At 49.9% G+C, this 15,756-nt stretch overlaps 5 protein-coding genes across 5 annotated transcripts; 2 read left to right on the forward strand and 3 right to left on the reverse strand.

The window, feature by feature from the left end:
• Positions 1-47: 47 nt before the first annotated feature.
• Positions 48-775, reverse strand: BDR25DRAFT_360467 (uncharacterized protein; the record flags this gene model as incomplete). The annotated part of the gene is made up of 5 exons (XM_033696257.1): positions 48-66; positions 101-351; positions 435-586; positions 645-707; positions 760-775. The coding sequence occupies 5 exons, from the start codon at positions 773-775 to the stop codon at positions 48-50; spliced, it is 501 nt and encodes a 166-aa protein (XP_033542365.1).
• A 26-nt stretch (positions 776-801) lies between these two features.
• Positions 802-2,868, reverse strand: BDR25DRAFT_360468 (uncharacterized protein; the record flags this gene model as incomplete). Its single annotated transcript, XM_033696258.1, has 14 exons — positions 802-880; positions 942-1,132; positions 1,167-1,241; positions 1,323-1,359; positions 1,407-1,448; positions 1,485-1,547; positions 1,576-1,737; positions 1,773-1,911; positions 1,940-1,977; positions 2,034-2,141; positions 2,187-2,323; positions 2,371-2,567; positions 2,606-2,727; positions 2,837-2,868. The coding sequence occupies 14 exons, from the start codon at positions 2,866-2,868 to the stop codon at positions 802-804; spliced, it is 1,422 nt and encodes a 473-aa protein (XP_033542366.1).
• Positions 2,869-5,700: 2,832 nt separating this feature from the next.
• Positions 5,701-7,337, reverse strand: BDR25DRAFT_239709 (acyl-CoA dehydrogenase NM domain-like protein; the record flags this gene model as incomplete). The annotated part of the gene is made up of 6 exons (XM_033685690.1): positions 5,701-6,177; positions 6,231-6,483; positions 6,563-6,652; positions 6,849-6,992; positions 7,043-7,200; positions 7,260-7,337. The coding sequence occupies 6 exons, from the start codon at positions 7,335-7,337 to the stop codon at positions 5,701-5,703; spliced, it is 1,200 nt and encodes a 399-aa protein (XP_033542367.1).
• Positions 7,338-8,033: 696 nt separating this feature from the next.
• Positions 8,034-11,620, forward strand: BDR25DRAFT_295086 (uncharacterized protein; the record flags this gene model as incomplete). Its single annotated transcript, XM_033688823.1, has 3 exons — positions 8,034-8,209; positions 8,267-8,354; positions 8,405-11,620. 3 exons carry the CDS (start codon positions 8,034-8,036, stop codon positions 11,612-11,614), a joined length of 3,474 nt encoding a protein of 1,157 aa, XP_033542368.1. The 3' UTR covers positions 11,615-11,620.
• A 517-nt stretch (positions 11,621-12,137) lies between these two features.
• Positions 12,138-14,791, forward strand: BDR25DRAFT_336943 (uncharacterized protein). Its single transcript, XM_033693147.1, has one exon. It carries the CDS (start codon positions 12,300-12,302, stop codon positions 14,484-14,486), a length of 2,187 nt encoding a protein of 728 aa, XP_033542369.1. The 5' UTR covers positions 12,138-12,299; the 3' UTR covers positions 14,487-14,791.
• The last annotated feature ends 965 nt before the right edge of the window (positions 14,792-15,756 follow it).

Consider the following 15,756-nt stretch of genomic DNA (forward strand, 5'->3'; position numbering starts at 1 on the left):
CAGATTCAAGAATAGAAAATAGACAATGAACGTAGGCTCCACACAAATCACCCCTCCTGCCATAGTCTAAATCACCTCTCCTTATCCGCTACATCCCTACTGACTCCACTCCTCCCGCTTTCTTAGCATACTGACTTCCGCGGATTGAACCCTTATTTCTGTATCCAACTTCGGCAATTTCTTTACTTCTTCTTTCTCCATCTTCAACCCTATCTCTTCCTGCTCCCCTTTCCCTGGTGCAAAATCAGGCCTGAGACCAGGGTCTGCAGGTCTTCGAAAGGGGTTGGGATCGGGGTGGATGGTGAGAGGTTGATCGGGGGGGGGATAGGTGGAGGTGTTGCAATTTGCTTGCTATTAAGGTTTGTGAGGGTTGTTAGACAGAATTCGTGTACACAGTCAGGGCCTTAGGTTGTTAGAGGCTGCTCAATAGGCACAATAGGCACAATAGCAGGAGTGATAACCGGGAACGTACCGAATAATTTACCATGTTGATTCCCTATTTCCGTAAATAGGGCCTCAAACGAGAACAAAATCTGGGGTTTTAAGGTATTTGCAAGAGATGAGCCCCCTGAGAAGCACTTACATTCTCAATCACAGCCATCAATGACCTTCATTTCTGCCTGATCCCCAACTTTAGGGTGAACTGGTTCTATCCGAGGGAACCCGCAGCCCAATTTTTGGCTCACAATTTGAGCTGCCGTACTGGCCTATTCGATATTTCAAAACACTTCAGTGTCCTTCGCTTCCTCAGGGCTTAACCAGTGAATGAATTCATGGAGACTTTCGAAAGGCTAGTCTTGCTCAGGTGGATATTATATCGAGCTTCTGGTGAGATTTCGTCCGCATAATTGCCGAGGGGTATTTGAAATTGTTATTCTTGCTCATTTCCCAAGGAGGTCATGTTAAAACTACTTATATCTACGATACTGTTCATCCGCTACTCCTGTTCTACGAAGCAAAGTCTTGAAACATTAAACTCTTCCACACCTCGGCGAGGACGTTTCGTCCTGGGAAACCCTACTCCCAAGCAAGTTGCACTGTCCTTTCTCGAAAAATGGTGAAAGGATGAGCAAAACCGGTATTTAGCAAAACCGACCAAGCAGCCTATGGAAGGGCCTCGAGTTGCAGGCGGCTATGGTCCCAGCTTTGGCAGCCTTTTACTAGACGATAGGAATGGGAAAGCCCATATAGTTTGTCAGTATGGGTGATATATTGTGTGGTGTATTGAGATAGGGAATTGGCTTCACTGCTCACTTAGTTATAAAGTCCAATAAATTCATTATTGGAGATAGATTAAGATGGCTGCAAAGATTGGCCGGTACCAATCCGTTCTTTATCCTTAGATGCTCCTCAGCGTCGCTTCCTTACGAGCAGCTTACTCAGGGTGCTAGATATTTCGTAGAGACGTCTTCAGATATAAGTCCGTTGGCAGCGGGAACCGTTTAGATCTTTTCGATCATGTAATCAAAAATCGATTTGGGAACTTGAGCGGGAGGTGGCCATTCCAGACTGACAAACTTTTCTGCCACCTCTGGTTCGCTAGAGAGCTCCAATACGAAATTAGTCTTCAATGACTCAAGGACTTCGAATAGAATTTGGCCTTGCATATCAACTGTCTGCTTCAGGTCTGTAACGGCCAAGTCATATTTGAGCTTTGGGACAAAATGCTCCCAGAACCCGCCGCGTTTCTTTCTAGAGAGATTTGGCTGTGGATTCGCAGTTCCAAGATCAGCACCTCTTTTGGAATCGTTTCGCATTTACCTTCACATCACTTGCGGCTATTGCACCTTGTTGAGGCAAGATCATTGGGTGGTGTGAGTTTATCCTGGATACTAGGCTCGCTCGGTGCAGCTAGCTCACCCTGTGCAATAGTCTCGTCCTGTGGAATAGGGTTGTCCTGTATAATGGGCTCTTCATGCGCAATAGGCTAGTGCTAGACGATACAGTCGTAGAGCGAGGTTGTTGCCGTTCAGTGAGCTCGTCGAGGTCAAAAGCGAGATACGATATGGTAGATAAGACAACAGTCAAGAGACAGCAAAATTAAATGGTATTGACTACCTAGAAGAGGGCGGAGGAGGCGAAAGGTAGGACTAAGGTAACCTTTGAAATGAGATAGTCCCATAAAGTTCCCGAAAGTGCGACTATTTCTTGAGTAGTGTTAGCCTATTTCACGAGGGGGTGCCCACCAACACAGATAGGAGAGGTTCAGTTGGATCTCGATGTCATAAGACGTACTCCATAGTTGGACGAAGTCAATAACGTCCCTAGATGGCGAGAAACCCACCGTACCGGGTAAAACAATAGGTATTTTGACTTCAAGCAACTCAAACTCTGTGCGTATATTGATATTTCCTATAGTTCTATATAAACTGTGCGCCGTAGCCACGCCTGAATATCGGGACCCCTCTCATCTAGAAAATTACGTTCGAATCGTCGCCTTCGCGTTGGATTTGAGGAGAGCCTCCTTCCATAGCGTAATGCGATTCCTTCACCACAGCACCGCCAGCTATCGAAACTTATCAAAGACCTATATGAGAAATACACCAGAGCCGAGGCGTACCGGTAATCTGTGCACAAATATCTTGTCGAAAACTATCGACTCGACGAACTGATGCATTATTCTGTCTCATCCAAAGCACAAGTTCAGCCTGTTGTAGCAGGCTGTGGCCCACTAGGATTGTCACTGTACCGGAATCTAACAGATTTCTAAAGATGCAAACAGTCCATCTGTTAGATAATCCAAGCGGGCCTAGAATCTAAGCTGTTTGCTACATAGCGCTGGCACAATTATAGTTCCTTAATCCTTAATCCTCCCCTTGCAAATTTCTGTGTCAACAAGAGGTTACACAACAGCCTCACAATGGCCATAGGAGATCATTAAATAAGCAATAGTAGTACCACCACTACCCACAAGAGGACTTCTATCGGCTAGAGGAAAAGCTCCTCGCCACAGCCTACAACTTAAACTCAATAGAGAGCCTAAGAAAGTAAAGAAATATAACAATTATATTCAATAGCTAACAGTTACAGACACAGAAAATAACGAAAGCCCTAGGATGTTAGTAGGAATTCAAGAATGAAGGCTCATTAGCACGTTAATTAAAACCAGCCCAATCCTCAAATGCATGCGAAATTGCAGTTAGAGGATTTGAAGCAGAACGGATAACCTCAAAGCACAAATTACGCCACTACAGAAAGAGAATGGCGAATGAATAAAAATCTTAATAGCTGCAGCCTGAGTTCTACGCTTTCGATGCCTTCTCAACTCCTTCCACTCCAGGTTGCAACCCGATGTTGATTAGAGATTAGCCATTATATGATCTTGAACGCCTAGTGCCGAACCGTGTCATGAAGAACAGCAAGTAGCTGTCATGTTTGCCAATTAGTGCATCAATTCTTAGATTCTTACATCCCGGCGGATACTCCCCGTACAAATTTCTAGCTCTTTCAAGACACCCAGTCTTTCATTCTAAAGGAACAACTGCAATTCCATGTACGCTATTCACCAATGTGCTCCGGGGCAGCATGAGAGATGTAACCCCTGGTTCTTGTAGATCTATATACCAAAAAAGAGACCAGTCTCGCCGATCCTCAAAGGACACGAGGCTGTCAGCATATCCCTCCCGCGAAAAGACGATTTCCTCCTCTTGCTGTTGACCATATTTATTTGCCAAGGTAAGATTAGCACACAGGTAACAGAGATGGCAACGAGGTCTCCTAAGCAGTCAAAACTTGACAAGGAGCGGTCTTGCGGTGCCACGATTGTAATGGCGTCTTCCTCATCGTATCCTGGGTGTACCTTACCGGATATTGATACTCAAGATCACGTTGGGCAAATCTAACCTCCTGGCTGATAGCGTTTCTGCCTCCCACATGAGCTCTAGGGGCAGAAATGGAACCCACAAGCCAGCGAGATACCCCCAGCCAATAGCGATTTTTAACAACTAAAGCAACCTCCTCCAATGGGAGGAGATAGTCAATGTCAGAAGTGACACTGGTAGGGGAGTCGTAGCTAATTGTCCCCCAGAACTTTCCGTCATTATCTTCGGTACATTCTTGAAGCCTGTTGACTAGATTGCGGCTGGACAGGGTTCCCAACCGTACGTACTACGAGTCGTAGTATACGACCCGTAACAGTCACGTGAGCCGTTGAAACGTAGGAGAGATATGAGTTGTAACGTATGACTGGAGGAGCGCCCATTACGGACCGTAGTACGTCTCAAAAAGGCGACTTTTCCTACCAAAATAGGACCTGATTGGACACATGTGGGATCGCGTCAGGAGCGTGTTTAAGGTCACATTCTTAGAGTAACAATCAGGTGAAAACTCTAAGATACTAAGACAGAGGCAGAGGCAGAGGACGACAAGCAACTGCCATCCACACGACGTAAGTTACTAGGTGGCGAGTATCATGACAAGGGCTTTGAGCGGACTCTCTCTGTGGACATAAGCCTCCTTACTGGCAATTATTCATACAAAAAGCAGCAGAAAACAACAGAATTGCAGTAATACTATAACAGTTACTGCAAAGACGTTACTATAGCTAAGGACAATAGCCCTCTGTTTGCTAATCCTTTTACATAGTAGGAACAAGTTGGACAGCTTGCCTATCCTACGCTATACAAAATTGCCCTTAACTTCTTGTCTATCCTATCTACAAGCTGCAACTGTGAGAGGAGCTTTAGCAGCAGTAGGAGGACTGTTACCTGTGACAGAAATAAGCTCTCTAGCCTAACAATTAAGGCTCTTTAACTACAGAAAAACTAGCTACGTTAGCGCTGTGTTCACAGTAAATTGTTGTCCTTAGCAGACTATATACAAGCTGTTACAACGTAACTTTTTGCAAAATGTTAAAACGTAGGAGAAATGTGAATTGTAACAGTTACGCTCTGTAAGTGGACTTAAATGTTATGCTTACGTTGAAACGTACTAACAATCTAAGAAGTTACGACCATTGATTTAGCAAGTCGTAACGTATTACGTACGGTTGGGAACGCTGCCCGGGCTGGACGAAGCATAATCTAAACCAATTCAGGTTATCCAAATCAAGCTAGATCTCCTTATTAACAGTTCGACATTCCTTACTGGGAGATCTTCCGCTGTAGAATCTCGAACAACATTCCGAAGAGATTTGGTGAGCAAAGCTGAGGTGTAGTTAAAAAAAAAAATTTGGAGAAAAAAAAAGAGGGACTCCCTGAACGACCTAAGCTCATCTACGAAGTGGCCGGGTCCAGCTCCATTTTACACCGGCTTCGAAGCAATCGTTGTGCGGATATGTTGCTAGCAGTTCCCCATGAGCCATTGTTGCGAGATGGCAAGGTACAATCACTAACGAGTCTCCCTTTACAAAGGCCTTCGGGACTAAAATTTGCTGACGTGGCGGCGATGGTGAGGTTGAATTTTGGTAGATATCGCTCATTCGTGCAGTCTCTTCCTTCCAATCCGCTAGTGAGTCTTGTATGATGCAGAGTAAGTCGGCCTAGAGCCACTGTATTCCAATTGAGGCTATGAATTGTGACTCGGTTCTCACTTGTGGGAGTGTTCTGCGCAAAGGGGCGTGGAAAGCCAAATGACGCTTGAAAAACAGGATAGGAAGGAGGTGAAACTTGTTGGGTCTCTGCACAGGAGTGTTAGCATAGCTGGGGGCTATGGTTTGACATAGACAAATTGACGATGAATGCATTTTCGAACACTACTACTCTAGTAGCTGCGAGGTAGCCCTAATGCCTTCTCCCCGATGTAGTTCATGATCATCTCCCTACTAACAGGAGCTATACGCGGTACAAATACCTCTCTCAGATACCTCTCTACATGGTATTCCTGCGCATACCCCATCCCTCCATGTGTTAGCACAGCGCGTTCACACGCTGTAAAGGCTGCCTCTGCTGCTAGGTACTTGGCAGAATTGCAGGCTATGCCAACGGTGTGCTGTGTAATGGAAGGATCCTTGGAGCTGCTATCGTAGAGCCGGGCTGCATGGTAGGTAGCCAGTTTCGCGGCTTCAAGATGCATATATGCAGATGCAAGAGGGTGCTGAATGCCTTGATTCATACCAATCGGGCGGCCAAAGACGATGCGGTCCCGCGCATAAGTGGATGCCCGTTTTAAGGCGGCATACCCGAGTCCTAGAGCTTCCCCGGCAAGGAGACAGCGTTCTGCATTCATACCGTGGAGGACCTTGTATGCAATTCAGCAGGTGGAGGTGGAAGGGATTGTGTATTTATACGCACGATCTTGAAACCCTGGCCTTCAGAGCCAATGAGCGTGTCAGCAGGGATGCAGAAATTGTCAAAGAATATCTCGTTGGCGTCGATGGCGCGAGTGCCCATCTTTTTGATGCGTTTGAGTTCTAGACCTGGGGAGGTTTTGTCAAGATCAATGAAAAAAAGAGACAGGCCTTCTGAGGGTTTGGTGACTTCTTCGAGAGGAGTGGTGCGCGCGAGGAGAACCATTTTGGTAGCGACTTGGGCGGAGGAGATCCATCTATGTGGGTGAGTTCGTGGGTTGCTGTACAGATAGGATAGATATGTTACATGATGTAACATCTCCATCCTAAACTTACATCTTTTGTCCTGATATTAAGTAGGAGTCGCCGGACTTCTTGGCTACAGTGCGAAGCTTGAGCGTTTCGAGACCCGTGTTGGGTTCGGTCCTACACCCTGTTAGCTGCTGGAGACTGTCTGGGAGATTGAGGCGCGGGATGTGTGGTGTATTCAGCGATGGCACGCCGGGGTCTGAGAACAGCTGGAATGGTGCAGGACGCTTGCTAAGATTGATTTGAAGAGCCAAGAACCAGGAGATATGTCCTGAAAGGACGATATATGTAGGAGAAAAAGGGGAAGATATACACGCCAAAACACGTTCTCGATTCTCCGGCTATCAGCTTGGGAAGCATGCGCTGTCGTTGCTCCTGTGTAGCGAATTTGGCAACAGGCTGCGTTGCGTATACGTTTGCATGAATCGATTGGGCTCCTGCGATGCCAGCTCCAGACCTTTTCCTTGTAAGTAATGCCTCAGTGAAAATATTGATCCAGAGCCCTACTCAGCAATCGTATGAAGCATCATGGTGGCTTCAGAGATACCCAACCCAGCCCCGCCAAGCTCTTCTGGCAATGCAATACCAATCCATCCATCTCTTGCTAAATCAGTATGTAGTTCATGGGGATACTCGCCGGACTCGTCATGTTGAGACCAGTATTCCTAGATCTCGCTAGTTATGGTGGGTTGCACATGGTGATTGTTGGGGTGAGTGAACGAACGTCGGGATATTTCGAACAGATTTTGGAAACAGCTTCTCGGACGTCTAGCTGCTCTGGAGTGAAGCCCGACATCTCCATTAGATGGTGGGATGAGGATATTGAAAAGCTCCTTGATTGTGGGCGCTTATGCAGATATGGCTTCAATTTGGGGGCACTTCGTACTGAGCGGGGAAAGAAGGCATACGTAGGCAACCTAGAAAGCGCTTTGGATGTCATTATGTGAAAATAGACTGAATATGATCAATTAAGAATGCAAGTGAAGAGCTGAGGAGGGATGGTTTGAAGTTTGACTTCAGACGGGAATAAGCTCTATGATCATCCTCGGTCCTTCGAAGGTGGAGAAGTGGTGCCTCCCGGCGCCTCCTGTACTCTCCGCTATTGCACGCTTGGTGCTGTTTCCATACTAATGGGGCATCTAACACAGAGGCTCGACTATGCTCGATGAGAACTCGCGTCGAACACAGCAGAGAAGCGCAGCTAGAAGGAGTGATGGTTGTGGAGGCCCGAGGCCGACCTTGGCGGGTGCACGTGCCACCGTGAGCGGTTCGTTTGTTTGGGTCTTGGATTTGAGACAACAACCGAACCTCAGCTTCCTCCCGCTCCAGCTTCCGCCTCCATTGCCTACTGTTTGGCGCTGCACATTTTTACTGCAACAGCTTCAAAGCGCGATGCATAGCTAGCACTGCTCTTTTGCCGTCTTCTTCTCACTTTGTGTATCTCTCCCTCGCGATACACGCGTGTTTTGATCCAGCCACCACCGTCGTCTCTTCCACCATGGCCGCGGCACGCAGCAAAGTCCCACCCATTGGGTCCGCTCAATGGGTCCTTGATGAGCGACATCAATCGAACGATTTGGTAGCCCAAGAGTTGGAGGACTTTGGCTTCTCTGTTCGCAATGAGCTAGAGTGGCTCAACGAGCACATGGCCGACATCTTCGCCTACGATGGACAGTAAGCCGACCACGAACTCACCCCAGCCCGCGCTTTGTTTACTGACTTGAGCGGTAGAAATAACTTGGACGTGTACAAAACGCCTGGCAAACTACGTGGAAAGACGCCGCGCACAGCACGAAAGAAGAATGCAGAGCCGCGTCAGGTAGGCCAATCGTGCTGCTGTCCCTGCGACAACTAGCTAACCACGCGCAGCCTCTTGGCGACCTATTCACATCTAACGCACAGAATCGGCCGAGCCCTGCCCAGCAAAGTCTCCAGAAGAACCTACACAAGAATCTTGCCAAGGCAAGGTTTCAAATCGCCGAGGACACTGAGAACACAGCCCCAGCACATTCTCCCACCCGATCGCCAGTGCCTCGCCCTCTCTTCGTGAAGCCCATTGGCAAAGGCAAGGAGAATCAAGACTCCGGCTACCATGCAAACACGAGCGAAGACGAGATGCAGGAGCACCGCCCGGCTCCTGCCCGCTGGAGCCCCGCTCCTTCTACGCAAGACACTGTCATGTACACACAGGACACCACCCAGATTTTCACACAAGAAGCAACGCAGTCAACACAGCCCACGCAAGCCATGCTGTCGATGCAGCGATCGATACAGCAGTCGGAAGATGAGCGACGCGACACCGGCGAGTCATTCGTGTCCGCCAAAGAGGCGTTCGCGAGCAATAACGCTTCGAAAGAGAACTTGCACGAACAGTACCGTAGCGACGTGATGGAAGTAGACGATAATAAGCAGGACAAGACAGAGTCTGATACGGCCGACACCGTCATCCGTCACAATGTTAGCTCAATCCACGACACTACAACCATTCATCACACTCTGATGCGGTCCCCTCAGCAGCAGCCCAGAGTCATCTCAGAACAGTACAGCACATCGGCCGATTTCCAAGAAGGCCTTGATACGGCTACTCATCGTGTGCATGCGCCGCCCTCCAAAAAGGCTATTGTTCCCTCTGAACAGTATGGCGTCTCTGCTGAGACTGATGCAGCTTTGGATGTAGCCGCTCATCAGGATGACACCGTTGTTCACCACGACATCGAGGATCAGATGGATCTCGACGACGAGGACGTGCGCTCACCATCGGATGGCTCTAGCCCCGTCAAGCCTCTGGTCAGGAAGAGCAGTCTCACGTTCGCGTCTCTCCCTGCACGTGAGCCATTACTTGCGAAGAAGAGCATGGGCAATCGCGTCTCTCGTACTAGCCACGTCGACCAAAGCAAATCGCGTACAAGCCAGCTGGGCAGGTTCACTGGGGGCAAAAGCCTTGGAGGATCGCAGCACGCTCCTGGAGTCGAGACGCGACATGACGATGCCCTGAATATTGAGGATGAAAGGCCAGAAATTAGGCGCGAAGAGTCTGAGACTACAAAGCTTCACAACAAAACTTCGACCCAACGTCTGGCCGACCGAATCAACATGCTCAAGCAGAAGAACGAGCCCGCTAAGCGCACCAGCCAACATTTAGTCTCGTCACAGCCCTCGCAGCCCCTAAGTTTTGCCTCGTCCCAAGCTGCTCAGCCTTCCCAGCCCGCCCAACCGGTATACCCTGTTCTTTCCCTAGGGGAACCAGAAAAGGATGATGACGATGACTGGATCTCCCCAATTCGAAGTACAGCACCTTCTGCTAACCTCGCACGGCCGGTGCTAAGCAAGAGTTATTCCGCAGATACGCGTCCTCCATTTGTAAATGGGCCAATCTTTCAGAAGCCGATCTCTGTCTCCAATCCGGATAGGTCAACAGTTGTGGAGTCAACCACTCCGGCTGGCTCTCCGACTGGTAAGAAATACATGGACGGCCCTCTCAGCGCGTCAAAAGCTAAGTTCTATTCAGCTCTTCGCGCGGCAAAGGAGAAGATCATTGGGTCCAGTGCAACCAGCGCTCAAGTCAAGCTTGATGCACTCGTTGAGGGGCCAATGCGTCCGAAGCTACAGCCTCAAAGTTCGTCTGATGATGTCTTCAGTCCAAAACGTAATGAGAAAGCAGGAACATCAATCTTTTCTCACCTTCGTTCTCCCTCAAAGGAGTCGGTTAAGTCAACAAAGTCTACTAAGATTTCTCAAATGCCTGGTAGTCCTATCAAGGATGATGGGTGCAGGACTCGGAGCTCTTCGGAGCGTGAGAGGCAGAAAGAGACTAAGGAGAGGGAGGCTAAGCAGAAGCAACGAACGGAGGATAAGCTGAAGGAAATGCGCGAAAGGGAGCAGTCGAAAGCTGCTGCACATTACCAGAAGACCAAGGCGGCAGCAGCAGCAGCAGCAGCAGCAGCAACAACGAAAACTCCAATTCCTATGCCGCCACAGCCGAATGTCAGGCCGGCTCCAGCTCCCTCAACGGCCAAGACCCCTGTTTCTATCCAACAGCAACCATTATCTCGACCAGGTACTACTAGGATCAACACTACCACCAGAAATCCAGAGCCGGACTTCGGCGATGAAATGCCACCTCCGCCACCTCCAAAGAGTCTTCTTCCTACTGGAACAGGCCACAAGCTCCGTGAGCCTAAGAGACTCATTAAAACTGCGAGCAAAGACCAGTTACTCAAAGCGAAACCTCAAGCCATTAAAGTCAACCTCCACAGATTTGGACAAGCTCCTCTTGTAACGTCGAAACCCGCCCCTCCTGCAGCTGCTGCGAAGCCTCCCCCAGCGCCGCCGAAGTCTGCCCCGGTCGCGGCTCCTAAACCTGCTCCGAGACCAGCGCCTCCAGCCGCAAAGTCTGCTCCTCGAATAGGTCGACCACAACCAACGAAGGTTATTGAGAAATCGAAACCTGCACCAGCACAATCTCGTGCAGATCTCGGTGCTGCCAGGGCTGTATCTCGAATGCAAACTGTCCAAGATGCAAACCGCATCAACGTCCCTCCGGTTAACCCGGCCAAGCCAGCCAAGCGTCCTTTCCAGCCTGAGAACGACGAGCCTCTTCACCGACCTGCAAAACGGCCTTCGCAGCAGATGAAGTCAAAGCCAGTTACTCCTGCACATGCTCAATTTGCACAAGGGAAGATTCCCTTCGCTGAGCCTGCACAACCAACAATTCAATACCCTAATGATGAAGAAATCAAACTACCAGAGATCATGACAGACTCTGAAGACGAGGATTCTGAGAATGAATTCGAGGTGCCGAGCTGGGTCAATACCCCGAATCTACAGGAGATGTTGAAGACGCAACAGCTCATGGACCCCGAGCAGATCTTTGGCCCGATTGCTCCGTTGAATATGGAGCAGATATTTCCAAACAAGGACAGGCACAAGAAGTTCCGGGAGCGCACTAGCAGTGCGTATTGGAGTAACGATCAGGTTACGGAAGAGGAGAAGAGAAAGGAACGAGAGGCGAGAGAGCGCTTGGCGAGGGAAGGAGCTTGGTCTTATCATCCCTCTCCAGGCCCTTCGAACTTGCATTGAGTGCGCTTGAATTGCGGCACGGCGTAGGGGCTTCTGGTGTCTTGTGGCGTTTTGTTGTAATTATTGGCTGGCGTTTAATAGGTGCTGTGCAGAAGTTTTGCCCACATCTGTACAGTAGGTCCTCCGAAGTACTATCTGATCTTGAGGGTAGGGCCCATAGGGTTAGAAAGTAATGTCGATCATGAAATCCTTTCTTAAGTCTGTAAATTTTGCATCTCAGAATCACAAGGGCATCCATTAACATACATGAATGCTGAATATTTGATCCCCTTTTGTGCATGCTCATCTACTAAATATCTTCACCCTTTCTTCTCTCTGAAATGTGGGTTGAGAGGAAATCGGAGAGCACTGGGGTGCGAAAGAAGCACCTGCCTCTGGCCGTTCCTTGTTTTTAGCGATTTCCGTAACACGTGACTCGGCTCTGGTAGAATGTCGGGCCGATGATGCATGCTCATCCCGTGGGAGTGTTCCGCGCGAAGAGGAGTGGAAAGTCGAACGCTCCCACACTTCGCTTCTCTCCCAACACTCTTCTCACCCTTCTCAGCTTTTCGTCTGTTAACTGACATGCTCGCTCTCGTAACTCTTATCGCACAGATCCTTTAGATCCCCCAAGCCTTGCTGCGCGCTCTAGCAGCCTCACCCCCTCAGAAATCTTGCTGCCATCCAGCTCCTTCTCTGTACCAACATGCCTCCAGCGGGGGCCTCTCGCACGGTTGCGGCTGCTCCCACCTCAGACCGTCGCCAATCCACTCGACAAGGACGTACGAGCGTCACTCGGCCCACGAATTACTATGCGCGTCCCTTTGCTGGCCGACTGGCCGCTATGGGCAGTTTAGAGCAGACTCCACCAGTTTCGAACAGCACGCCCGGCTTTCTCCCAGCGCTTACACACTTCACTCAAGCTGTAGATGCTTTCCCTAAAGAGCTCATCAAGCACTTCGCCATGCTCAAGGAAGTAGAGGCCAAGATCTACGACCCAGAGAATGTGTTGCAGCTCCTGCTTGCTGAAATCGCCAGACAGCCCATCCCAACCATGGGCGAGCGATCCGCTGTCGCATATAATCAGATTGGAGGGGATAACGCCATCAACGGAAGCGCCAATGGGTCACAAGCACAGGATGCTCCGACGCGACACCAGCTCCCCATGGAGCTCTTCCCGGCCGACCCCAACAACCTTCCCCCCGAAGAACTCGCCGGCTTGAAGAAGCGACAACTATTCTTCCGCTTGCGCATGGTGATTGCATCCATGCTCCCTGCACTGGACGAGAAGCTGGTGGTGCTAAATTCGGCGAAAACTACCAAGGACAAGGGCCTCGCCCGCATGAACAGCTCATATCCTCATCTTGATAGCGAGATCAGCGAGGAGGCGCGCTACGGTAGCCTCAACCATTGGGCTTATGCAGATAAAGAAGAGAAGAAGAAAGGTGGAGCATCACATGAGCGCCACCGTCGTGAAGTGGTTTCGGCCAACAACTTGGCTGCAGCTGCCCAGATTGTACATGATGCTGACTCCATAGCGGCGAAGAGCGAGGCGAGACGCGAAGCTATGTTGGCAAATAAACGGAATAGAAACCAACACATTGACTCCGATTTCGACGACAGACCAGTAACGAAGAAAACGCAGAAGCGAAAAGCGGTCGCAGCGGACACTGCTGCTGCTGCTTCTGCTGCTACTGCTGCTGCAGCAGACTCGCGGGGCATCGGGCTGGGAATAACGAGCAATGGGGCTACACAACAGGGCAAGAGGAAGAAGACTGAGAAAGCTTTAGCGGCCGCTGCCCCAGCAATGGATCGATCATTAAGCAGCGCTTTGCAGGCTGCGGGCCCTGCTAGTCGGGGTGGCACCAGCCCTCGAGCTACACCAGGCACCGAAAATGGAGGAAAGCGTAAACCTCGAGCCGCACCGGGACCTCCACAAGGGCGCAAACGTGCGTTGCCCGCCTACTCGCCTCCACTTGCATCCTCACCACTCGCCCCAAACTTCAAGATAACAGCGGCTGCTACAGAGCGACCAGTGTCTTCACGTGCAAGAAAGAACTCCACCGCAAATTCGGTGGCATCTGCTCCACAGGAACCCTCCTTGGCACGCCGGCCATCGTCCTCGCACTCGAATCTGCAGTTGGCCAGTAGTGATGTAATGACCGAATTGGAACAGGCGGCAGGCATCATCCAGGAAAATCTGTCCGTGAAGGGAGACTCCACTCCTAAGGAGCCTCCCGATGCATTGGCGCCCATGGAGTCCTCGAACCTTAAGCACGAGGAAGTGGAACCACAAGAGGGTGAAGGCATGGAGATCGATGTGCCGGCACCTGCTCCCGTAACGACCCGGGTTGGCCGAACTTCAAAGACGGCGACACCCGTTGTAGGAACGTTCCCTGATGTACCCATGGTTCGCAGTCGGAGTACGCGCAACGCAAGCAATGGCAACGGAGGCGGCTCAAACTCGCATGCATCTTCAGAGAATAACAGCACCACTACCGGTGCAGTATCCAAACGCGGACACAAGAAGAACGCTGCATCGATCACAACAGCCGTGGTGTCGTCCCCTGCGCTCAAACCCACAAAGGACCCTAAATCCGGCCCCCCATCTTCAAGCGGAGAATCAGTGGCCCCAGAACCCGAGTTCAGCGATGGAGTGGATGAAGACGGTGACGAGCCGCGCTACTGCTACTGCAATGAAGTCAGCTACGGGAACATGGTTGCTTGTGACAACGACACATGTCCCCGTGAGTGGTTCCATCTCGCGTGCGTTAACATGGAGAAACCACCCAACTCTCGAACGAAATGGTTCTGCAGCGACGAGTGCAAGGAGGCTCAGCAGGCGCGAGGGAAAGGTGCGAAGGGAGGGCGTCCAGGTAGTAGCAGACAATAGGGTTTAAGTAGGAGTTCAAGGAGTTCTCGGCCAGGATCTAAGAGGAAGGGATTTAAGGGACTATGGGATGGGTGGGATGCCCTTTAATTCGGTTGCTTTGTAGAGTTTACGTTTCACGGCGTTGAAGTTGGTCCCTTTGTCTACCAGACAGGAGGCATAGATATTAACGCAAGAGTGGGTGGAGGTTTTTTGGGTTCAAGGACGAATCAAACCGGGGTTTCCCTCGCTTGTGTTGAAGGCTTGGGATACCACGTGCAATGTCATTATTATCAGGTTTTTGTCTGCAATAGAGGAGTTGATTGCATCTTCTTCTTTCTACCTTTGCGTTGCACCATGAGTATTTTCATTAACGTTAAAGGGGTTTACCCATGACGGAGCCAGTTACGATCATATCGCGATTGAGGCAGTATGAGATAATTTCGACCCGGTCTCTTGATGTGGCGGCTGTCATCGTGGCTGGTATGGAGGCTTATACATCATGCAGGGTTCGTAAATTGAAGGCTATTGGCCCGTGCCATCATCGTGAAGGGGTCACTGCGCCATGGGAAGTCCGCTCTGCTCAACCCTGAAATATCTGAAAGTCGAATGGAACGGTCTAAGGCTGCTTCAGGGAGAGATACTCATGAATTGTGGCTAGCGCTCGGCAGGCTAATGCAGTCTTCAAATTCTCTGTCTTTGTCTTTTAGTTAGAACGTAGGGTCTAACCAACTATCGACGGCAAGTCTAGCAAATGCAATGAATTCTAGTAAAAAGCGTTGTGTGCAAGGGAAACCCTACTGCTTTCTTTTTTGCCCATAGCCAGCGATAAACTGGCCAGCAATTGGGCATAAAGGAGGGATTATGCACCTCAAACGCGGAAGCGCCTTATCCCCGTCCACCTCCGAGATGCACAGCCTTACGAAGCCATGATCTCAGCAACGCTCAGCTTTGACGAAACGGAAACGAACTAAACGATAGGGTGATTAGATCTCGTTTTTTGAAACGAACGAGTTCTTGTATATGGGTCGCGAGGGGAAAAAAAAACTATGACCTAATATCTCCTTTCAGACGCCAGGAGTCCCATTCTAGCCCCCATCAGGGTCCTGTTTTTGCAACACCTGCACTAGAGGCTGGGAGACAAAACAACGCGGTGGGTATGCGCCAATCCCAATATTCTATCACTCGCGTAATTCTTTAATCAATGTGCTTCTCGGTTCCATAGCGTGAATATGCATATGCAAAGTCGGTAGCGAAACGGTTTATTGTCCCTTCCGCCTCGCATACTGTTCCG

This window comes from Lindgomyces ingoldianus (genome assembly GCF_010093535.1).
Source record: "Lindgomyces ingoldianus strain ATCC 200398 unplaced genomic scaffold BDR25scaffold_38, whole genome shotgun sequence".
In the NCBI taxonomy this organism is placed as follows: Eukaryota; Fungi; Ascomycota; class Dothideomycetes; order Pleosporales; family Lindgomycetaceae; genus Lindgomyces; species Lindgomyces ingoldianus.